The sequence below is a fragment of the Lissotriton helveticus genome, chromosome 1_1 (assembly GCF_964261635.1).
Source record: "Lissotriton helveticus chromosome 1_1, aLisHel1.1, whole genome shotgun sequence".
In the NCBI taxonomy this organism is placed as follows: Eukaryota; Metazoa; Chordata; class Amphibia; order Caudata; family Salamandridae; genus Lissotriton; species Lissotriton helveticus.
In genome coordinates, this window is record NC_136057.1 from 306329012 (window position 1) to 306355036 (window position 26025).

Below are 26025 nucleotides of genomic sequence, written 5' to 3' on the forward strand. Positions count from 1 at the left end.
CTCCAATCTAAAATTGGTGCAGCTGAAAATATTGCATTGAGTATTTGTCACAGGACCAGCTCTGGTCAAGATGGGATATAGAGAAGACCCTAGTTGCACAAGACAGTGCGCCCGGGAGGGTAGATTCTTACATATCATATGGGAGTGCTCACACATTAGTAAGTTCTGGAGTAATGTCATCCTGTGCATGGGGGAAGTACTGGGAGAGAGACTGGTAATCAAGGCCAAAAGATGTCTGCTAAACATATGGGAACCGATTGATTTGGGTAGTAAAAAGAAAACATGGGTGTCGTTGGGTCAGATGGTCGCTAAGCAAAACATAGCAAGGAAATAGGGGGCACAAGAAGCTCCGACAGTGATGGACTGGAAAAAAGATATGGACTGGTGCATGTTTAGGGAGAAAACAGTATATGTATCTAGGGGGTGCCCAAAGAAATGGATGCAAATTTGAAGCAAATGGAATGAACACGGGGGGACATATGTATACCGGCCTGTTTACCATTGCAACTGTCAGCTGATGAACCAGAGTCATAAATTACAGGAGAAATCTAATCAAGGGACATTTTGATTGTTGAGAGTATGAATGTGAATCAAAAACGTGCTGAGTGATATCTGTACCGTTGTGTGTTGTAATCCATAAAAAGATTTTATTTTTTAAAAGACCCCCTGCATCCATCCGCCCTGAGCCCTGAAGAAGAGGACCTGGCTTTCACCTACGTCCTCCAACTTACCTGCCCCGCTGCTGGTTCCTCCCGGAAGACTCCCTGGACCAAGCCTGCAGCCAAAATCCAAAACCTGCAACTCCAATTAAAAACAACAGGGCACCCGATGCCAAATCAGCACTCTGCACCCGGCCGCCCCTGTGCTGCTGTGCGTGCACCTTGTGGGCGAACACGGATCCCCCTTTGCCCTGAGCTAAACCCTATGAGCTTTGCTCCCATGTCCAAGTGGCATGCCCATGAGAAGCCGACAACAGGAGGCCCCCATTGGATAACATTGTGCATCAGCACTCTGCACCCGGCCACACTGGGGTGCTCTTACAGAAACTCAACTCCCAAGACGAATTACTTGCTTTTAAAAGATAACCAGATTTTCTCCCATTGGACTGCACTGACTATTTTTCTGTGGAAAAAGTTTGGTGTTGAAAATTGTATGAAAATCTAAACAAGTGTCTTGAGAAAAACAGTTTTATTTACCTTTCATCCAGGAAATGTCCCAGTGTGATATCTAGGCATATCACATTGAGTAGAAAAAGTAGTCCCGAAAAAGTAATCCTGAAAAGCAATTAAAAGTAATTAGAACTGTCATTTTATAAACCTGTAAGAAAAGTAATTATTCCTCCAGCTTACTTTTTAATAATCTGTTTAGAAAAGAACAATCATATTTACCTGTACCAAGTCCTGCTCTGTTCTATAAATAAAATAAAACCAAGACATAGTTTAATACAAAACCATTGGTCTCAGTTCAGTCTTTGAGTGTGTGACATCATTGCTTGCCTGAGTGGGTACAATAAATGCTTAACACTATCCTCTGATAAAGCCTCACTGCTTGCGCACACTACCACAAATAGAGAGTAAGGTATTATCTACGTTAACCTCTGTACTGGCTGTCCTGCCAAGCATATTGCGGCCTCTGACCGCTGGTCCTATGCCAGGGCACCCCCTGTGGAGCTGGCAGTCCAACTTCCTGAGTCTTAATCGGGCGGTCAGACCGCCGGTGCAGCAGTGGCTGGATCCGCCAACCCGTGCCAGTACGAGTCTGGCGGTCCCCAGACTGCCAGACTCGCAATAGAGCCCTAAGAGTTCACTTTTATGGTTTTTATAAAAGTCAAATTCTAAATTCATTGCATATAATCTGTATTGTAATAACTATAAACACAAAGGGAAAAATTGCAACAATAGCAGCTAACATACATTAGAGAAGCATTTTAGATACTCATGTCATTCGTTCTACAGCCCCTCCTCCTGGCCTCTAACTAAACAAGACTTAACATCAAAAGGAACCTTTGTCTTTAAAATACTACTTTGTGTGTTGAATGTTATTAAAATCAATGATCAATATATCAGCCTTAACACACTTTAATCCAGTTATACTTCTATGAAAAGATAATTGAATTATATATATCCATGGTTACTGAAGTGCTTGAAATAAATATTAGCTAAATACTACAGGAGTGTGACCCATAAACCACGTTGGGATCTGGGTAGAACAATATCCCAACTGGTGTTACTGTGGAGACAATTAAACATGTATGCAAAAAGCATTACTTGAACGGAAATAAGGAGACTCAATTCGTTTTAAATCATGCTCATGTCATCGTATAATTAGAGAAAAGTAGGAAACACAGTTGTAGCAGCACTGTACATAAAGGAATAACTAAACAACCCGAATTGGACTTGGTGCTAGGTATGTGCAAGTGACACATAAAGTGGCGACGCAAGTGACAATTGTGAACAGAGTGAACGGTGCATGCTGAATTAACCACAGCACCACGGACCCGATCTGTGACGAGTCCACGCTGATCTATTCAGCCTTAGGTTCCAATCCAATTGCAACCATCCGCCGAACCCTCCGGGTCTACGGCGGTTCCCGCACTCGAGGATTTATACTTCCAGAGGTGGTTCCTCCATCTAACCAAATCACTAACAGAAGATTTACCGCCGGACCAGACCGTGAACTATCGAACACCCCCTTGTCCAACAGCAGCACCGCTCATTAAGTGCAACCCGGTCCTGAAGATGATCCCAAGGCATGAGAATCGAAACGTCGTCGACCACTCAGCGTAATAAATGGCGCAGCCCCCTTTGCGGCTCAACTGAATTATTACTTCCAAATCAAAAACCACTGCATTGTACTTTATCTTGAGCCACATTGTTCGCCTGACTCACTGTATATATTATTACACTTGCACACCTTGCGCCGTTCACGCTGTCCACAATTGTCACTTGCGTCGCCACTTTATGTGTCACTTGCACATACCTAGCACCAAGTCCAATTCGGGTTGTTTTGTTATTCATTTATGTACAGTGCTGCTACAACTGTGTTTCCTACTTTTCTCTAATTATACGATGAAATGAGCACGATTTAAAACGAATTGAGTCTCCTTATTTCCGTTCAAGTAATGCTTTTTGCATACATGTTTAATTGTCTCCACAGTAACACCAGTTAGGATATGTTTGTTTATTCTGAAATAAATATTAAACACTGTGAAATGTTTATATTTGGAAAAACAATTGCCAGACTAACAAACAAACAAATAATACATGTATACAAACTAAGCAATCAGATTATTCTCCAACACATATTAAGCAATATAACGCTGCAAGATGAATTATCAATTTACAATTAAACACATTTCAAACCATACCATGTGCTGTGTATTTGACACGGAGAAAGCATGCACTGTAATACATGAATACATGGAATTTTGTGATTTCTAAATTAGAAAATATGAAGATGACATCACCAGAATCATCATATTTTCTAATTTATTTAATGCATGGTTAATGAGTTCTGTTTTGGTAACAATGGAACCACTTATGGTTTGAAGTATGGGACCAACGGCCTGGTTGACAGTAGCCAGTGAAGCACTCTGTCTTAAAAACACAGCCTGCAGATTCAGACTCCTTACAGAAGATCAAATCTCCATAGAAGGAGGCTTTCTTAAATGAGGAGGCTGAGGGAATGGAAGTTCAATAGGTAATGATTTGAAAAAAGTCAGTGAGTGCTAAATTTTCAAGCAATAGATTGCTACGCTGTCCTCTATGAAGTACATTTTATTGTTGAAATATTATTTAGTAACTGTATTCTGGGATGTCCTGAGGAAGTAAAACCTGCACTTTTGTTTGTGCCAACACAAGACCTGAGGTCACAGTTCCATCATTTTTAACTGTTAGTGTTCCCTATAGCTCTTATGCCACACTCCACACCTGACAGTTTAAAACATTGAATCACACCTGGCCTTCTGTAATGCTGTTGATATGTCTGTTTAGGCAGTAATTACACTGTCATCTATATTTCCCTCTGGACAAACTTGTTTTTGAAACCAAGAAACCACTTAAGTGGTTTATGAGTGCTTTACAAATATTCTAAATGAATACACACATTAAAAAGCAAGAGATATAGCCAATAACTGTCATGTATTACTTTTCTACATTTGCTGTTGAGTAACCGAAAATGTGACATTTTAAATTCCTCTCCTTCCCCCACACCCTCGATAGTTTCTACTTATTTTAATGATTTATCAGTGTGGGTAGACCTGTGCCACTGTAGGCTTAGCTCTGAATTACTACCAAACACTAGGAATTGTGAACTCTGACACAGTGTGAATTTATTAATGAATGCAGAATGTTTTCCTTCTTGTGTGCCTAGTGAGTTCATTCCTGTGTGCCCCATTGACCTTACCTTATGTATTTTGGTACCCCTCCTGTGTGAACACATTGGTAAAGTTATCAGCCATTAAAATGTGGCAGTGCACATTAGATGTATCCCTGCACTAAACGGCTGGTGTTTCTCAACTGGAATCATAAGTGAAGTTAAATGATCTCAAATAAGTAACCTAACACACCAGGGCACAATAAATGTGAAATAATTCACTCTAAACACATCTCATTCTGCAGTATCAACACTGTCTGAAGGAGCTGGGGGAAATTGAAAAGCTGCGGACCAAACATAGCATGGAGGGAGCATTTTCTGACTCTGATATTTCACTTGTGGATGGTGGATGGGATCAGGACTCTAGGTAAGTTTGTATAATGCTATTACATCAGTACCTTCATGAAGCTGAACTTCTAGTCATCATCAAAGTGTTGTGGGTGTGCTCAGACCAATAGGAGTGCAGTCTGCCTTTGTTGTTTTGGAATATGGTTAATCTGTAATCGCAGGATATAGGACTGAGATCAGGTTTGTATGCCCCCCACCCCCGCATTGAACTAAGTACTTGTATATGATGGAAGAGGTAGGTACTCCTGTGTGGCAGTCCATATTTTTAATAAGCATGTTTTTAAGCTAGTGGATGTATCTCCATATTAGCTTATTTGGAAGACCAAACTCTTACTGGTGATCTTGAAAACCTTTAACTTGTCCTCATGTAGGTAGTTCTCAGGCCATTTCTATGCCTGCTGAGGACCAATCACCCCACCAGAATGGAGACCTATTGATTAGTAATTCAGCATTTTGCCTGATTGGGATGTTTAGCTGAAAAAATCTGTTGTGTTAGAAGGCCTTATGTTGCATCCAGTTATGTATTGAGCTTTTTTGCATTGGTTTTTCAGGGAGTTTGGATTTTGTGAATTGTTTAAAACCTGTGGTGCAGTGGTGTCATGTTGTAGACTTTGTTCTATAATGACCCAATCTGGGGTCTTTAGTTCTCCAAAGTGGTACTTCAGCTTTGATAATTGGTGTGCTATATAGCAATGTTCAATTTTAAGGAGTCACAGGCCTCCTTCGGTGGTGTCACCAAAAACTTTGAGCTAAGCAGTCTAGGTTCGTTGTCACCTCATATATGTTATCTGATTTGGACATCTATAGAAGTTTGCATGGTACGCATAGTGGAAACATGCCGAACGCATAATTGAAGCAATGGGCAACTGTCATTTTGACTGTCTGAATCCTGTTGCAGAGGATTTAGAGCCCCTTCCATTTGTGAACGTTACGCTGCATTTCATCAATCAGTTAATGCACATTGTCCTGTACCATATGTCGTTTGTCTTTACCGACCAGTAGCCACAGGTGTTTAAATTTACTTCTTGGATCTTTTATAATATTTATCAAAAATCCAATTCATTAGTAAAGTCGGATTTGTGACAAATATTTTATATAAGGTATGTTTAAAAAGTTACCTTTAGCCTACCTTAAGTCTCTAGAAGTTCACAGAAGCCCATTTACCTGAGCTTCCATCTGCCACCCAGGATCTGTCTGAGCAGCTCCCAGAGATGAGAGAAAAGACTTTGGTGTGTTAAGGTGTCTTGTTTCCCTGACATGTTGACCATCTGGCAGTTCACAGGAACTTAATTATCTTCAAAGGGGCCTTCCCTGTAACAGGCAGCTGTATCTCAGACCTCAGCCAGACCCTTCTTTTTACTAGCTAGCCACCAAGGCACCAATCCCAGTTGGAGAGGAGCTGCCCCCCAGAAATGGTTTTGAGTTATTGGGAGGGTTTGCTCATTTCCCTGGACACGTCCCTAGGGTGGGCACAGGAGCTCCTCACAAGAGAGGAAAGGTTCTGCCATCTTGGTTTTAGGTAGAGAGGGACACTGTGTGATTGTTTGCTGTAGGATACATTTGAACTGCTGCAAACGTGGGTAGGATTACCCATGGGATTTTTTCCCTATTGGTCAAGGATGGGCTAGGAGTCACCCTCACCCACAGGCCAATGCCAGGCAAAATAGTGGCACCCATGGACACCCTCTCAAGAACCCTACTGGACTAGGAAGAAAGAAGAAGGATGCACTTATTGTGACCTCTGAGGTGAACCATGTACCCAGGAATATGATGTGGACTTCTAGGGTCAAATAAATACAGTTGACTGACCTCCTGTTAAGCTACAAGGACACAGAATTTGCAAAAAGCCCACTTTCATGAGAGTGCCCAACTGGCCAGTTACAACTTGACCTTCATTGGACCTCACTGGTCTATTTTGTGGTATGAGTGCTGATGCCCAAGTACTGTTTCTGAAGTTCTGTAACTCTTGACTGGTGTCAGATTGTACTCCTCTTGCTTAATCCTAGAACCTAAGACTTTGAAACGTTCTCAAGGTTATTTGGCTGGAGAACAGACAGAAGACCGGAATAAACCTTCCACTGTGTTCCCCACAGTAGGAAAATCCAATTCAGCTTTCCCGATGTCGATCGGCATCTGACTTCATCAAACCCTCCTTTGCTACTGTCTGCAGCCTTGCCTCGCACAAGGAATCTGACTTCATAAATGAGAATAAGGGCCTGATTTAGATCTTGGTAGTAGCTACAAGTACTCATTCGAGCTGGCGGAGTGTCACCCGTTGTAAATTGATGTGGACTGGCTGAACCGCCATCTGCATCTACAGTTACCGTTGCGTAAATGGCTCACCTCCATCAACGTGGCGGACTCCTCTGCTGGCCGACATTACTCCATCGCCGTAAAGCCGGCATTTTTTTGCTGACCCTATTTAGATTACCCTGTTGTGCTGGTGTTGCCCTAACAGTGGATTCTTGATGGAATGTGTCCCTGGTGGAGTGGAGACAGGTAAGTACTACTGATCAATGTGTCAATACACATATATGTTGGGTTTGCTTCTAAAATATATGTAGGTAGTGTGGCGTGGCCCCTATTAACATATGGCATTGCACACAAACAACAAACACACACTAGTCAGTGCCACACCCACAGGCACCACAAGCACAAACCCACAGCCACTCCAACAACATATATATTTTTTTAAGTGTCAATACAGGCGTGTTCATTTTACCATGATGAGTAGTAAAATGAACACTAATGCATTATACATAAAAAAGTGCATGTAAGAGCAATGTAAAAATACATGAGGCTAAAGCAATTTTCAACAAGGGGTGGTGAGGGACAGAGTCTCTGAATTAAGCAGAATACTCTCACCCAGTCAAGAGATCAGGGCTAGATCCAACACCGTTTTTTAGCTCACTGCACCCTCCCAGTTTCAGAACCTAGCTGTATGCAAATTAGTCTGTTCCTGTCCCAGTGCATGATGGGAACAGGGCAAACCAAACTACAAAAGCCAATTCTTACTTTGGGAAGGAAACAAGCTTCCGGGGACCGGTTTCTGGCATTTCAGCCGTCTTCGGCCCGGCTTGCTTGAATCCTGATGGTGCAATGAGCAAGGGACTCATGTCTGAGTATACCCTTCCACGCTTAGGGTGGACAAAAATATTTACAACAAGGGGTGGTGAGGGACAGAGTCTCTGAATTAAGCAGAGTACTCTCACCCAGTCAAGAGATCAGGGCTAGATCCAACACCGTTTTTTAGCTCATTGCACCATCCCAGTTTCAGAACCTGGCTGTATGCAAATTAGTCTGTCCCTGGCCCAGTGCATCATGGGAACAGGTTCTGAAACTGGGATGGTGCAATGAGCTAAAAAACGGTGTTGGATCTAGCCCTGATCTCTTGACTGGGTGAGAGTACTCTGCTTAATTAAGAGACTCTGTCCATCACCACCCCTTGTTGTAAATATTTTTGTCCACCCTAAGCGCGGAAGGGTATACTCAGATGTGAGTCCCTTGCTCATTGCACCATCAGGATTCAAGCAAGCCGGGCCGAAGACGGCTGAAATGCCAGAAACCGGTCCCCGGAAGCTTGTTTCCTTCCCAGTGTAAGAATTGGCTTTTGTAGTCTGGTCTGCCCTGTTCCCATGATGCACTGGGCCAGGGACAGACTAATTTGCATACAGCCAGGTTCTGAAACTGGGATGGTGCAATGAGCTAAAAAACGGTGTTGGATCTAGCCCTGATCTCTTGACTGGGTGAGAGTACTCTGCCTAATTCAGAGACTCTGTCCATCACCACCCCTTGTTGTAAATAAAGCAATTTTCAGCACAAGATTCATAGTAAGACAAGTGTAAAAGTAGCTTACCTAACATCCCGATGACAGCTGAGTTGATTACTGTCATGGTCAGGTAGACTCAGCAGAGGAATGTCGTAGACAATGGGGTTCCAACCGGAACCAGAAGTGGAAAACATAAAAAAGGTACATTTCTACCTCATTTCTTTGGATTTGCCCAGCTCAGTGTAGGAGGTATCCCTGCCACAGTTTCCTTGATGGAAAGATACATCATGATTGGCTCAGCGGTAATGTTAGCTGGACCCCCACTGACAGCTGCTTCTGCCTATGACGCAGTCAATGTGGGTGATAATTCCTGGCAGAGTCTGCGGAATTCGGACAGTCTTTTGTCCATAGACCTGCCAACATCTAAATAGAGCGGATAGTAAAACCGTTGAAAAGGTGATGGCAGGACCAGATTTGCCAAGATCTAAATCATGCCCTAAGTCCAAAGGTAGAAATCAATCTTGCACCCAAGCCGCATCTAATCAACAGCTTCCTGGGTGCAAACTGCAGACTTTTCCCAATCACAGAACAAATCAGTTAGTAGTGGGGTGGTCAATTTAGACGTAATACTATAAAAGTCAATAGGGGAGATATTTTCACCTGGTGCCTTACCCATAGGCTTAATTTTTATTGCATGTACGATTTCCTCAGTCTTGATTTTCATGTCCATCACTGCTGACCGGTCTGGTGTCAGTTTTGGTATTGGCAGTGTGTCCAAAAAGGCAATTTGTTCCGGTTTACTTTGCCCATCGATGAATCAGAAGACTATTAGGAAATTCAAGGCAAATCTTTGTCGCCAAGCACAAGAAGACACAGCTCCCGGACTGCTCCAAGTCTAAGGCTGAATCCTGCTCCCGCTTCCACAGTGACGGAGCTGCTCTAGAGGGAAGTCTTCATTGTGCTGCAAGTCCTCCGATAAGCACAACAAACATAAGAAGTCAAAGAGGATTTTCACTCCTACATACCATTTCCACTCACCTGATGAAGTATGTGGGCGGCACCAATAGTCCCTTTTCCGCTACTGAAGTCAGCCAACTTTAGTACTACAGATGGTTCAAGCACAAATTGACTATGAGCCAGTTCTGCGCAGCTATGCTCTGGCTCTTCGGATTTCTACTATTTCCCTCTGGTATGCCTTCGGGCATAACGGAGCTGAGAGGCGTATCAAGGAGATTACCACCAGCAGGTTCTCCCTAGGTGCCAGCTGGACCCTCCGGGCCACTTTTGTTAACTCCAGTGCCGCGTCCAACGCCCACGAGCACACCAGGCCCAGGCTTGTCAACGCCGATGACAACCTTTCCACCAGAACAAAGGTGGCCCTGATTGTGCTCTCCAACTCAATGCCAGCCCAACTTCGACCGACGTGACAACCGAATCCAACAGAGGTTTCTGCACTCACTTTAGCACAAGGCAGGCAGCATTCTTTACATTCCCTTTTTGGGACAGACTCTGACTATGACAATGACCAGGGTGATGAGTATGCTCAGCCCTATGCCTATGACAGTTGTTATCAGGACTTCAAGGGGCTTGTGGGCTAGATATTTCCCTTAAGACAGCCCTTTTCTCTCCTCCTGGCCTGGTCATGGAGGAATCTGCCTCCTACACCATGGTTATGCGTTGGGCGGCTGAAGTCCTTTAACACAACCTCCCCACCATGGCGATGCAATCGAATGTATTGACAGAAGTGTTGCCGCCTGCCCATACTACTTCAGAACCTCCCCTTCCCTTCAATTAAGCATGAACAGATACCCTTCTGGTGGCTCGGGCTAAGGCTTGCCCTGACCCTCCAGTTAACCGGCAAATTGCCAGGTGGCACTGCCTGCTCCAGGTGACCCAGCCTTTTTGTCGCAGCATCGCTAGTAAGAACAACCCCAACAATTTCCCTGACATTGAAGACTTTTGCAAAACGCTTATTCTCCTCAGCCAGTTTGGCGCTGTGATCGATCAATGCCTCCCTTTTGTTTGGCCGCTATGCTCATGCCCTTTTGGACTGTGAGGCACAAGTCCTCCACAGTGTTCTGGAACACCTTCGTACTGTACTTTCACAAACAATACAAGATGGGTGTGATGCGTCTAAGTTCACAATTCATTATGGCTTGGACATCTTTGACTTCTATGGGCTCCAGTGTTGTCATTCTCTCCATGTGTTGCTGTGATCAACTGGGTTCTCAGGTGACGTCCAGTCCTCCCTGATGGACATGCCATTCAATGGGATTCGCTTGTTTGGGGACAAGGCTGATTCTGCCCTTCAACATTTCAAGGAGAGTAGGGCCTCCGCTCATGCTTTGAGCCTCTCCACACAGTCGTTCCTTTCTACCAGCTTGTCCTAGCAGTTTCACTGGAGAGGCCATGAGGCCCATCGCCCGGTTACTAAGATCAATTTGCTCCTCAGTCCACTGATTTCCGCCGACCACCTCACCTGCCAAACATCTTTAGAGTACCCTTACAGGGTCACTGCCACCCGGTGGGCAGCAGAATCTACCAATTCTATCCAGGTTGGCAAGCAATCACAATGGAAAGGTGGGTCATTCAAATTGTTTGCTAGGGCTATGCTTTACCCTTCCTTTCATCTCTGCCCCGCAGAGATTCACCCAACAACTGACAGAGGAACATCTCTCCATTCTGCAACAGGAAATATAAGCCCTTTTGGCCAAAGGGGCCATCGAGAGGGTGCTAGCGCGTGAAGTATAATGTGGTTGTTATTCTCGCTACTTTCTGGTGCTCCTGAAGGATGGAGGTCTTTGGCTTATTTTAGATCTGTTCCCTCCCAATCACTTCCTCTGAAGGAGTCATTCAAAATGCTCACCTGTCCCAGGTCTTGTCTGCCCTCAACCTTGGCGTTTGACTTGCAGGATGCCTATTTATAGCCCATCAGCACTACCTGAGGTTTGTGTGGTAAAGTAGCATTTTCGGTTTGCTGTGCCCTCAGATATTCACAGAATTGATGGTTGTGGTGGTGGCAGCACACCATCCTTCCCCTACCTTGATGACTGGCTGTTTAAGTCGGTTTTGCCCCAGGCTGTCATCAACCCACTCTTGGCTACGGTGAACATCCTGTCATATTTGGGGTTCCCTGTCAACATGCAGAAGTCATATCAGACTGCCTCCTAGACACTCTACCACATTGGAGCTATTCTGAGCATGGCTCGGTTTCGTGCCTTTCCCATTGAAAAAAGGTTATGATCCCGGTCCTGGATTACAGTGAGGTCGAATCTGAGGCTGCTGAGACCTATGATTTTCTGCTTTCTGCTGGCCGAGCATTCCTGTTGGCAGGTACACCCTGGAGGTATCGCAAGATCTCTTCCGCAAATGCGGTGACCTGTTCCACCGAGAACACTCAATGTCAGCACTTCTGAACTTTGTTTTTTCCGGAGCGTCTCTCCCTCAGAGATGCATTCCGACTTCAGTGGAATTTAAGACTCTTGTATAACTTTTCACCGATAACACTCCTGACCTGAGTTCTCAAGAAGATCAGGAAACACCAGAGGAGGCTGGTTACCTTAGAAAGTGGCGGGCATAATCCTTGGTTCGAATTCCAATGAGCTTCTTCTGGAAGGATTCTCTCACATTTTGTTTGCACTCATATATAAAGATTTGACGTAGGGAAGTGCCACAAGTATTTTTGCTGCACTGCCCTACTTCAAATTGTCAGGGCAGGAATGAACCTTATCCATGAGATACAGTGCATTTCTGTTGTTTCAGCCAGTGCACAATTTGGTGCTTAGCGCAGGCATTGTCTTCATTCTATGTGTGCTGCAATATTAACAGCAGAAATGAAAACATTTCTCCTTGTTACTACTGCTCTGGAAAGGTGTAAGGTTTGTGGACTGCCCCAGGTTTACATGACTTTGTAAATCTGGGGCAGCGTGAAAATCCATGGGAACACTCAACGCCCATGGAACGCCTCCTTGTCACAGAGTAAGACATACTGCACTGTGTGCTGCCTTATCTTACTCCATATCTAAGAGGCCATGCAAAGCCACACAGGGTGCTTTTTGGTCGCCCCCTACATATGATTGAGAGGCCTGTGCCACCGGAGCATTTTTTTAAAGTGATGCTCCGGCCGCGGAGACCTCATGTAAATTAACCATAAGTTTACTGTCTCACTTTGACTCAGTTTTTCTCACTAATTCAAACAGTCTCACTCATTCTACTCTGACCCACACACACTGTCTCACTCAGTCCCACTCATTGTCACGCATTTTAAATTACTCAGTCTTGCTGTTCCTCACAAACAGTAACACCCAGTTGAACTCACTGTCATTCTCCTCACTGACCTACATTCATTTTCAAACATACTTGTCCTTACTGTCACTCATTCTCACCCACTCTGACTTACTCCTTCACTGACACTCTCTCACTTTAACTCACACACATTGTCACACAGACATGCTCACAGTGCTGGATTGACACAGGCACCTTCATGCACCTGTGTCATCAATCAAACAATGTCAGTTTGTTGCTGGACCCAAAGCAGGTCTGCATTTTAATTTTTATTGTACCAAGAGTGAATCATTATTTGCTCTTGATTTAATAAAAATGGCCCACTAAACAATGCGGGTGTAGTGTAGCTGGGGAGCCCATAAAGGAGAGTCACCACTGGTCTGTGGACACCCATCCATCATACCAATCCATCCACACATTCATCCATCCTTTTACTTATCCCCCGTTCATCCATTCATTCATCAATCCTTTCAATTATTCATCCATCCTTTTGCTTATGCATCCACCCTTTTGCTCCATCTATCTGTCCTTTCACTCTATCCACCCATCATCCTCCCTTTGGCTCATCCATCTAATCACCCTTTCACTGAGCCATCCATTCTTATACCCATGTATCCACCCTTCATCCCACTCGTCCATCCACTCACTCATACATCCCTTCATTTAACCTTTCACTCATCCAGCTATCCATCTATTAATCCATCAGTTTGCCCTTTCATTCATCCATCCTTTCATCCAGACATCCACCTACCCTGTCTTTCACTCATGCATCCATTTTTTCTCATCCATCTTTACATACATCCTTTCACTCATCCATCCTTTTGCTCATTTATCTATATTTTCACTCCATCCATTCATCCACCCTTTTATACTTTCACTCATCCATACATCCTTTCACTGATTCTTCCACCCATCCATCCTTTCTGTCATCATACATCGATCCGTCCTTTCACTCCTCCATCTATTCACCCTTTCATCTATCCATCCTACCTTTCACTTGAACACCCTCTCTCCCTTTCACTCTTACATCCATCCTTTCACTTATTCATCAATGCATCTATCACCCACCATTCCATCCATCCACGTATCCTTCCATTCACTCACCTACCCTCCCAAGTTCATTATGAGCCTTTATCTGCCACGCTTCAGACAGAAGGGGCCTAGCAAGAACCCTACTCCCTTTGTAGCTGCTAAAACAGGGAGTCCACTAGGGCAATTGTTGCCCACAGCTGCTTCCTTTTCTTGGGTGGTGATGAGGAGCATTCTGTGCGCTCACCTCCATAATATTTTTTTCAACTTTAAACCAAAGGCTGTACTAAACATGTGTGACTGCCAGGAGAGCAGCCCCCACACCCCTCCTACAGCTTGCCCCTCCGTGATAATCAACAAATTGTTGCCACCCACTCCCTCCTTGTCCTAATCAGCCTTCCTCACCTCCAGCCATTGAAGGCATGGAGTTTTGTAACTCCCCCTAGGGCCACTGTTCATGCTTCCTAAAACCAACTGGATCTATGGCATTCTAATTTAGCACTCCCTCTCATGTGATTTCATTGCTGTAGCTTGTGCCTGCAGGTAGAAGAAAACCTTGCCTGGCTGGGGCTTGCGCAGTAGGAAATCTGCAAAGTTCACTAGAGTTCACCCAAGAAATTCAGCACACTGCCTGAAAGCAGTAATTTCTTTTAAGCTGCTCTGTGTTTATTTTCCCTGTTCTTTGTTCTTCCCCGAGGGGCAACTGGTGTTTTTCCCATTAACACCAGTTGCCCCTAGTACATACTGGTTCCAAGTCATCCAAGTGGCTCGTGACTGGGCACAATGACTATGGTATCCAGAACTCCTGGGCTTTAGCATCTGCCCTCAATAAGGCTGCCCCTCTGGAAGGATCTGTTGTAAGCATTGGTAAGTACCACAAATTTGACGCTTGGAAACTTTTTGAAGAAAACCTGCAATTGCAAAGTTGAAGGCAGGTCACTTTAAGTCACTTTGGGCACCAACAGTTGCAGGGACCAACCAGGTTCAACAGGACAGTTACCTCAACAAGAAAGAAGCCTCCAGTTCAGTTCATTGTCAATGGCAACCTTCCATAGGTTCCAACGGAGTGGTCCTGATGTCAGGGAAACAGGATGCTGAACATACTCAAAGATGCTATAGTTGATATTCCGGTTGACGGGGGTAGTTGATTTTCCAAGTCCCTCGAAGTCCAAATGGAGTCCAGCACAGACCCAGTTGCCACTAATCTGAAGCTCTCTGGCTGTGACAAAATCAGTGGTTCCATTCTTCTGGCGATAGCTTGTCCAAACTGCTCTACAATAACTCTTCTGGGTGCGGCCGACTGGCCGACTGAGGTGCAATGTCTGGACATGGAGACTTGGTCTCCTAGGCTGCACTTGGTGAGGAGTGATGATCTGGTGATCTTGGCTACCAACTCCCCAGGGCAGGCTTCCTCAGCCTTTGTTGTCCTGGTGCTGCAACAGGAAGTGAGCCAGCTGACTTGTAGAGTCACCTCTTTTGTCTGGGGCTCGGGCCGACTTTTTCTGGTGGCAGACACTACAGGCACAGCCCTCTCTTTGCTAGCCCAAGGAGTAGTAGGTGCAGTCCAATCTTCAGCGCAGCCTCACTTTGCCGGTTCCAAAGTCAGAAGGGCAGTCCTTCATTGTTGCTCTCTTCATTTGTGAACATCAAATCTGATGACATCTTCCTGTGGAGTGTCGCATCTAGCTATCCCAGAATGCTGTGTTCTACCCACTGTTAACATGGCAGAACCCCTCTCTCAACTTGTGGAGCTGGGCTACATAGCCACAGGAGATTAGTCTGATCAATGTTTTCCCCTCACTGTCTACCTAAAAAATGAAGCAGCCCCTCTTTGTCTTGACATTTCCCTTTCAAAGGCAACTTCCCATTTGAAGCTTGCCTTTTGGGCTCACATCCTGTGTGGCTTTTCCTGCAAGGAAGAGATACATTCTCCTCCCTCTGCAGGCCCTTCATAGGTTTAACTTGGAGATGTTCACACTTTTCCCGAAGAGGCTGTCTTGAGGATAGTCCTTTGTGCGCAACCATAAATGAGCCCTGGAAAATCTTGGGCAACAAAGTGGCAACTTTCAAAAGTTGCACTTTGTCCACTAGTGTCATTAAATTTGATTTAACCATCAAATCAGATTTGATGCAGTGATTCTTTTGATACCTTCAAGTACCAACCTTAGTATTCCCATTTAGAAGGGGTGATGCTAATGTTTACCTGTATGTGTACAATAGCATCCATCATGAATTCCTCCATACATGACAACAGGTTTGAAAATAAATGGACCCTTCTGTAGCTGAGAATGCTTTGAAGGCAAGCGATCTATGGTGGACCACTGGCACTGCAGGTGGTGGGGTGCTCTGTTTGCTGAGCAGTGCATCAAAAAGAGCTGTAACTGTTCTGCACAAACCTCCTAGTGGTTCAGGTGCCTAAACACAATGATATTCAGAGAGGACTTTGTGTTACCAGCTAAAATGAGCACTGCCTGGCGAGCCTATAGAGCCGCCAATGTGTGATTCATTAATTACCTGTTAGCGATTGCCTCCCATGCAACCAGCACAGTTGCCCACACTGTCACAACCTCCATACACAAGAGATTCACTGATGAGTCACATGCTGCATAACTTTAGAGAGGTTTGTACACAGACAGGATTTCTAACTACAGCATTGCGAGAGAATCAAGGCACCAAAAACAGCCAAGTCATATAAATAACTCTGGGCCCGATTCACAGAATGAACTTAAGACTCAATCCTAAACTTACTACTATTTTGGTATTCACAGAATGCACTTACTACTTTTGGTATTCACAGAAGTTAGGATTTTGTCTTAAGTTTGTCTTAAGTCTGTCTTAAGTCTGTCTTAAAACAAACTTAAGACAAAATCCTAACTTCTGTGAATACCAAAAGTAGTAAGTGCATTCTGTGAATACCAAAATAGTAGTAAGTTTAGGATTTTCTCTTAAGTTAGTTCTGTGAATCGGGCCCATAGTTACCAAGAAAGAGTAGGTTACCAGGTTCAGTATAGACCTGTCTTTTAAAGAGCCATACAGTGAATTGTGGGATTGTCTTTGTTTAGCTGATCAAATGTGCTCCACAACCCGTAAGTGAAATTCAAAAGCACAGGTGGAGAGCTGTATGGGAGGAGGACACGTGTTTAAACGGAATAAAAAAACTGTTCACTTTCCGAAAAACTATTGATTTGATTTCTCTGGTGGCCTTTTCTTCTCCCCTGCTCCCCTTTCCTGGTTCCTCAGTTTATAGAGATAAATAGATAATGCATTAGTGACAATTCTGAGCACTTAAAATGAAGTCTTTGTCGAAAGACATATTCCTGCGGGTAGCAGACCGACCTGTAGGGACAATATAGCTCCTATATACAACCTGAAGAGCTGAAGGAAGGAAGAATGAATCAATACTTCTAAATTGAATTCAAGTGCCTGGGAACTCGAAATCCTGGGTTTGACCTACCTAGTAGAGCACTGAGTGCCTTTAATATATTTAATGAAATAAACTGGTGAGTTCATTGAAAATGCATGTACAGTAATATCTGTGTGACAGTCTTGCACATTTGATTACTTCTCCAGCATGAAATGTGATAGACATTATCCATCTGTTTCATTTGCTTGCTATCTATATAATTATTTAATGATTGTTTTTTCGTCTAGCACTGAAGGCTCAGACAGCTCTGAATCCAATGGCCTCCCAGCACATCTGTTGGACCTGACATCTAAGGTGAGATAGCTGTCACCATTATGAATGGATGAGAGGTTCCACAATAGAATTAATGTGTATATTTCAAGGTGCAAATCAATGCTGTTCTAAAGCCACTGGTTTGGGCATTTACTATTCATACCCTAAAGCCCATTTTTAATATCATGCTCAATCATAAAAGCCCACTATGAGAAACTTGGCTGGCAGAATTGAAGCTAGAGAAGGACTAGGCTAAGATAAGAGGGGTTTTCTTTAAGAACTTCTTCCTGATACTAGCAGAATTTCAATGTGGGAATGATGCAGTGCTGGGAAAAAAGGTACCATCCCACAGAGGTGAATTAGTTGTGAAATCCATTGATCTAATGCACACTTGAGTTACCTCTCTTTCAACAAAGCATATGGCTCCTGCCTTGTCACTGTTAAAAAAAAATGTATTGAAAGACGTTTAAAAACAAGTTGTAGGGGGGCGTGGCCAAGATGGTGGCGTGAGCGGACATGTTGTTCCACCGCTCCTGGGCGCAGAGCTGGCCAGGAGCCGTTTAGTGACCAGAGCTGGGGACGAAGATCGAGAGTGTCGACGGCGCGGCAGTTGGTGTGCCCATCCCCCCCTAACCGCAGGGTGAGGCCCGAGAAGGGGGGAGCTCGCCCCACGCGAGACAAATCTGTGGCGAAGGGAGGCCCTTCGAGGCAGTGGTGGACATGGGATCTCCGCCGCATCCGAGGGGCTATTGCAGTGGCCCAGTCCCGAAGCGACGCTGGAGAGGGTCCCAGGAGAGCTGAGGTGGTAGGCCGTGCGTCCATTTTGAACAGCAGAGCGAGCGGCTGCAATTGGGGCCTGCCAGCGGAGCCCGGTCCCTCTTGGGTGGCAATCAAGCAACGACAGAGCGGAGGAGTGCCAGGTAGCCCCTGGCGAATGCGACAGACACCGAGGGCCTGGACGATGGCAAGCCTCGAGCATGGCAGCGGGGAGGCCTAGCAGCCGGATGAGGGAGGTGACCTTACCCGCGTGAGCTACATCCTTGGCCTACTGCGGTGTGCTGGCCTCCGGCGGTGCTGGATCGAGGTACCTGTCTGCGGGGGGGGAGGAGAAGAGTGCATAGCGATCAGTCCGGTAAGAGGACCCCCCGAACCTTCTCCGGGAGCTGGGCGGGACCGTGTTCCCCCATGGAGCCTTGGAGGAGAGTCCCCGGCCCTGGGTGTGGAGTGGCTCGGCGGTGGGGAGAACGGCACACCCTGTGAAGCGCTGACATTGCTCAGGAGGGCCGAAAGACCTGGGGAGCGAAGCCGGGCCCCGCTGCGAGCAGCATCCGACGAGGCCTGCCGGAGGAGTGGCCAGCTGAGGTAGGGTGACCGCATGTTGATGCAGGGCGCCGAAGACCTGGTCCCCGCCATAGACGCCTGCACCCCTGGGAGAATTGTGGCAGGAAGGATCTTGTCGGTGAGGTGCGCTAGAGGAGTACACTGACTGGAGCTGGGGAGACCCGGAGGTGAGAGGCCGGCTGGGGATGTGAGCTACGGACTTTGGTGGCGGACGACTCTAGCACAGAGACCCCCAAGCAGCGAGGGCGAGCGGTCTAGCGGGCGGCTCCACTAGAACTGGTGCCTGGCCGGCTGGAAGATAGCCAGGAAGTACAGGACAGCTCGAGAGTGAAGGCCGGTGAGTGGGGTGGCACAATTGATTCTCTAGTGGCGTGACCTGGAGCTACTTTAGACCCTAGTGGAGCCGAGACTGCGATGTGGGGTGACCTGACTGCGAAAACGGCAACTACGAGGAAGGGACGGAGGCTGTAGGTGAACAGAGGCTGAGATCTTGGGTCGCTGAGACGCAATCAGGATAAATACTAGCAGTGCGGCTCTCTCTGGAAAGGGCCGGCCGGTGGAAGAGGTGAGCAGCGTGTTTGGCCTCCTGCACACTTGGAGAGGCGGCGGAAGGTGGGGGTGCTGGAGAGGGGGCTCTTGTAGCGCACGTTTCACGCTATGTCCTCCTCTAGAGTGCGGAAAGATAAGACACTGAAAGCCCTGTTTGCTAAGGCCCAGACAACCGTGCAACCTTCTGAGATAGACTGTTCAATCCGTTCCAGACCGGAGTGATGGTTCGGAGCCCATCACTAAGGCATTTCTGGAATCGCTAATCACGACGCTATGGGATGACATCCACACGATGAAAAAGGAGTTTGCAGACAAAGTCAAAGAGATCTGCAGAGATGTGGATGGCATAGGTAAACGGGTGGCAGCGCTGGAGGAAAAGAGCGACGGGAAAGACACTGAACTTGAGGCCCTCCATCAGGAAATCTTGAGGATCCATGACCCAACAGGTTGATCTCCAATCACATCTGGAGGATCTAGAAAACCGCTCGCGTCGGCAGAACATACGAATTCGAGGAGTGACACTGACTGAAGGTACCCAGGATTTGTTCAAATTTACAAGGGAACTCTTCAATCACATTCAGGGGCACCCGCTGGAGTCAAATCTCCGACTTGACAGAGTACATAGGGTGGGACCTTCGCGCCCTGCTTCAGCCCCACCGCCGGACATTCTGGTCTGTGTGCAGGACTACCGCACTAAAGAAGAGATCCTCGAAAAAGCCCGTCCACTGCACCCACTGTCATTTCAGGACTTGTCTGCCCTCACATTGCAGAAGCGCAGAACCTTTAAACCTGTCACATCCCACCTCCAGCAACGTAACATTCCCTACAGCTGAGGCCATCCATTTCGCTTGATTTTCAAACTGGACAATAAGCTATACCAGCTGCGCTCCCTGTCAGAAGCTTGCCGTTTGTTGGGTATAGACCCCCGCCTAGGGAGAGCGACACGATGGATACAGTTGGGGAAACGGAGGACTCCAAGCCTCGGTGTTGTATGCAAGGCAGACAACATCGTGTCAAGAGGCCCCGCGCAGCCGAGATTCTGTAGGGTCAACGTGCCGCAGTGGAGGCAGTCTCCTCTGGTTTGACCTCGCCTCATCCTAGCTGAACTCGAGGACGGGTCACTGTACTCTGCTTGTTTGGTTTCTTGCTGGGCCGTTGGCGGGAGGGGGAGCCGTTGTGAAGTGTTTGAGCTATCTCCTGGTATTCTATCTCCAATCACCTATGGTTGATGGACAATGTGTTTTTGACTGCCTGGTTTCATGTTGGGAGGGGGGGTTATTTTTTTGTGGGGAGGGAGTTCGAGGGAGGGTATAGTGTTCCTTGTCCACCTTACGCCTGGGGCTGAGATGGCTATGATGTATCTTGTCCCCTTGGGGGAACCGATGCTTCTGATTCCCGCCTCAGCAGCTCTAGGGCGATACTTCTGCAATCTGTTGCAACATAGTTTAGATGCTGACCACAGACCTTAAAGTCCTCAATTTAAATGTGAGGGGCTTGAATGACCCCGTGAAGTACAAAGCGGTTCTCTCCTGCCTTGAGAACTCACAGGCTGACATTTGTCTCCTGCAGGAGACACACCTTCTGCAGAGGGATTGCCACGTCTCCGATCTCGGAAGTTTCCATGTCAATTCTTGTCCTCCGGTACTACTAAATCAGCAGGGGTAGCCATTTTGGTAGCCCAGAGGTTCAAGGGGAGGGTTTTACAGAAAGAGGATGAGATTAAGGGCAGGCTATTGACGTATAGGTTTGCGCTGGGGTACCACACGTACACGGTGGGCTCCATCTATGCCCCTAATGAGGGTCAGGAGAAGTTTTTCTACTCCGCCCTCGCTGATGCTACGCCACTCCAGATCAACATATCCTATTAGGTGGGGATCTAAAAATTTGATAATTCCCTGGACAGGTCATGCCAGCGCTCATCGCAAACTGGCGCCCTCTATTTGCTGGCGACAACGGCGATGCATGCGCTTGCGACCGAGGTGGAAATCGGAGTGGCCTCTCTCTCTGATCATGCCCCGGTGACTGTAGTGCTAGCCTTCCCACCACTCCAGCGCGCGCAGCGGACTTTGCGCCTTAGAGAGACTCTGCTACATCGCAAAGAAGTAGTGCTAAAGATACAGCTCGTCATCACGAATTACCTTTCCCATAATGACAACACAGACACCTCCTTGGCTACACAATAGGCGGCTTTGTAGGCGGTCCTCCAGGGGGAATTTATTGCCATTTCCACGGCAGACAATGCTGAGTGCGGTCGCAAACGGGAGAACTCATTCAGCGCATGAGAGAGCTGGAGCAAATGCATCAGCGCCCAGGGACTCCCCGAATATGGAGGCAACTGAAGGCAGTGAGGCAACAATTGGCAGCAATCGATCAGGACAGAGCGGAGTTTGCCGCGTTGAGACTTTGACACGCCTACTACACAGGTGGGGATAGGTGTGGGAAACTGCTAGCTCATAAATGACGCGAAACACGACAGAAACAGAATGTTCAGGAAATTCTCCTGCCGGACGGTAGGAGTGTTTCGGATGACCCTGGCATTGCGAGTGCTTTTAGTGCCTTTTACACCGATCTTTACACCCCCTCTCTCTTGGAAGATGTGGCCGGAGAGGCCTTCCTGGACTCTATCCAGATACCTACACTTACGAAGGAGCAGGCTGACCACCTTGAGCGAGATATTCGCATGGAGGTTATATCAGCCATCTCGCGACTTAAGGTGGCAAAGTCCCAGGGCCCAGACGGGTTCCCTGCGGTTTTTTATAAGACTTTTTGTGCGCAAGTCGCCCCCTTCTCACGCAACTTTTTAACACTTTCTCGGCGTCTGGGGCGATACCGGATGACCTCCTGCAAGCTTCCATAGCTGTTATCCCTAAACCGGGGAAAGATAAGTCGCAATGTGGAGCATACCGCCCCATTTCGCTCCTCAACGTAGATCTTAAATTATATACGGGGATACTGGCGGCGCGGCTTGCGCCATACATGAGGGGACTGGTCGACCCAGACCAAGCGGGATTTATACCCGAGCGCCAAACCTCAGACAATACCAAGAGGGCCTTCCACCTTATCGAGAAAGCGACCCGTACCCAGGGGGAATACCTGATGCTGGCCATTGACGCTGAAAAAGCGTTCGATAGGGTCCATTGGCCATATCTAGAGAAGGCCCTAGAAAGGGTGGGTCTAGGTGCAAAGTTCCACACTAATGTTATGAACTCTTACAAGTTTCCAACGACCACGGTCCACGTTAACGGGCACGCATCTCCCCGATTTCCCATTGAAAGAGACACTAGGCAGGGGTGCCCTTTGTCGCCCCTCCTCTTTGCCCTCTACATGGAGCCGTTGGCACAAAGGCTGCGGTGTAACTGGCAGGTGCAGGGGATCAAAGTCGGGGGCTATGTACATACAATCAGTCTTTACGCTGATGACGTTTTGATTTCGCTGGCCAACTCGCGAGACTCGTTACCTGCGTGCCTTGCGGATCTCGAACTTTTTGCTCAATGCTATGGCTTTAAGGTTAACATGGGCAAATGGATGGCTCTTGACCTGTCGCTCGAGAAGTCCACTAGAGAATATTTGCAGAGCTTCCTCCCCATTCAGTGGGCGGAGGGGTCTATCCCATATTTGGGGATTCAGCTGGCAGCCTCACTCACAGACATGGTCAACATTAATTATGCCCTGTTGCGATGGAAAATGAGGCAGGAATTGGGGAGCTGGAAACATTCTTCAATATCATGGCTGGGTAGGATCGCACCGGTCAAAATGACCGTTCTGCCGCAGATTCTATATCTGTTCCGCACTATTCCTCTCCGGCCACCAATGGGCTGGATACAGCAAACTGAAGCGGAACTAGCTCAATTTATATGGAATGGGCGCAAGCCACATCTAAAACTACGGCTAGTGATGCTCCCGCCGGAAGGAAGGGGACTAGGAATACCGGACCTTATGCTTTACTTCCAAGCGGCCCAATTACGGCTTCTGGTGGAATGGAGTAGATGGGAGTCCGAGAAGCATTGGCTATTTCAAGACCAAGCGGTGGCGGTCAGACCCTTACAGGAAATCCCGTTTTTACGAAAGCAACATCGGCCCCCTAACCTATACGCCTCCTACATAACCAGGGTCCCCTTGGAGGTCTTGGACCAAACCAATGATAGAGCGCGCGGGTCACCCGACCAATAATTTCGCCACTTCTGGCTTCGGGCCCATATATTTCAAATCACCATATACATTGATCAGATGACCTCACGCTCTGCTATCAGATATTAGTGAGTTCCCTTCATTATTCTTCAGCGTACCCGACTTACCATCCACCGACACGGGTACCTATGACCACCATGGATCAGGGAGCTAGCTGTAAAAGGAAAGGCAGCAAAATACAAACCCAACAAATAATATTCAATACCTTTTGTAAATGACCACGGACAACTGGAAGTTTTAAAGTCCTTATCTAATTTAGTAAATTTCAGAAATAATCAAATTCACAGTAATTAAGCAATCGATAATCAGAATAACAGAAAGTACATAGCTGAATAGCAAATAAGTCAGAGCAACCATTTAAAGACTAATGGAATCCGGACACACTTAAATGAAGGATCAGGAATTAGAACGTTTCAGATGAATTACTAAAGATGGGATAGGCTTTGATTAGGACTGGTATTCTAGATTTATTTCAAGGGAATAAGACAGGAGTTCGGGACATTTACATCTATAGGAGAGTCTATGAAGAGAGACACGCTATGCTTTAAGGCAAAAGTTCTTTAGACAGTTTAAGTAAGGAGGTTCTAGACCATATCAGGAAATGACAAACTGCAATGCAAAATATAATTTCTAACATGTAAGACAACAAAGGAACACGTTTTGAAATAAAATGCAAATGACTTTATGATTCAATGGTTGCGGGAAAAGCATGGAAATTTAACATATGCAAAGGTATGTCTTTATTAAAGCAAAAAGACAGAAACATAGAAAGGTGCAAGATTCAGAGTGATATTTACCTAGACTGGTGTGAAAACCAAACCCTGGCCACGGGTCAGTTAAGGACAGGAAACCCTCAAGGAAGGATACCCCTCAATGGACAGCAGGTGCAGAATGGACACCCAGGACAGGACAGGAAACCCTCAGATTAGGAATCAGGACAGGACCTCTCGGACAGGACCCTCAGGACAGGACCAGCACCCGCAGTTCGGAAGCAACGCCTGCGCTCCACCCTCACTGCAGCTATCGATCAAGACCCCGATTGGGTCAGCGAACTCCCAGCAAAGTGCTCCGCCAGCACTTTAAGGTTTAGTAAAACCTTAGTCTATGGTCAATTTCGGACAGAGTGCTCCGCAGTACTCTGTATCTTCAGTCACCTATTGAGTGCGTTGGGTCAGTGACAGGTCAGCTAAACCAGACAAGTCGGACAACTTCCCTAGGTGAACCCAGGGTAGTTATACTGTTTGGGGACGGTGTACCACCCCCCAATGTTGCAAAGTGTCAGAATCCCTCAATTTGGATTGGTCCTAAGGTAGGCTTTGGGTAACACACCAATCAGAATAGACTATTTGGAGGCCTAATTTACATCTCTGGGTACCGCCTAGCAAGATTGGGGTTCCCATGAGAAACTGCACGGCAAATAGTAGCGCAACACACAATGTATCATATAAGGAACAACTTTCTCCGTTCTCGTAGGGCAGAGGTGGCTTTCCCATGAGCATCTTGACGGTGGCTGCCAGCTGGCTGAGTTCCACTGTCCAATGTTGCCACCTTTCAGTGCACCACGAGTCTGCGCAGAAGAGACCCTCAATATGGCTCCCAACCGGTTCGGACCCCCATTTCCCGCAGTACATGAAAAGTAAGCGAGAACAAATTAATACATAGAAATAAATGTATGTAAACACATCATTGGTCTTGTACTTCAAACTTATCATTATAAAAATATACTATGCAGTTTAAATGTTAGCAACATATACACACTCACAAGAGCATTACCACGTTATTCACGAAAGCTGTGTATTACGCATGCGCACCCTTTCCCTCCAAAACTTATAACTACGTCAGGTCACGTGAGTGTGACTGACGCATGCGCAGAAGCACTTTTCAAGCGGCGGCCATGTTTTTTAAAGACATGGATTAGTTGTATTAGAAATACACGTATGCAAGCTTCCTCTACCTTGTTCGAATATGAAAATAAAAGATTAGTAAGACGAACAATTTATTAATTGATTACACACGGCCGAGGTTCTTGACTCGAGCAAGTCGCGATGCGATGCTTGCTCTATCAATCCCCTCTTTGGTGATATTTACTATCATCACAAAAATAATGGAACCAGATGCCAACTTCTTCACACTTTATACAGCTCTATATCTTCCAACAAACGATCCAGCTTCTCTTTTTCATTTTTAGTAGGGTGAGAATTTTTCACCTTTTTGTATATCTGATTATTCATTTCCTCTAATTCAAGCTCATCCACACTTCGTTTCACTCCTCTGGCATTCACTTGATGCTTTCCGGTGTGTTTACGACACTTGCAACAGACAAATATGAAAAATAGGAAAAGACCTATAATTCCAATTGGCATCAGTACCTTGAACAATAAGCTTTTACCTAAGCTAGCAAACCAATGACCTACATTTGAGAGACCATCTACCAGTCTCTTCCAGGCACTGTCAACCTCGAGTGGTT

The 26025-nt window shown here is 46.3% G+C and overlaps 1 protein-coding gene across 7 annotated transcripts in view; it reads left to right on the plus strand.

The window, feature by feature from the left end:
• Positions 1-26025, plus strand: part of AGBL3 (AGBL carboxypeptidase 3) — an 873099-nt gene that overhangs the window by 578766 nt on the left and 268308 nt on the right. For all 7 annotated transcript variants that reach the window (XM_078669865.1, XM_078670168.1, XM_078670098.1 and 4 more), the window contains exons 11-12: positions 4620-4741; positions 17456-17522. In XM_078669865.1, the coding sequence (XP_078525991.1) occupies positions 4620-4741; positions 17456-17522 (189 nt within the window). The remainder of the gene's footprint in view (positions 1-4619; positions 4742-17455; positions 17523-26025) is intronic.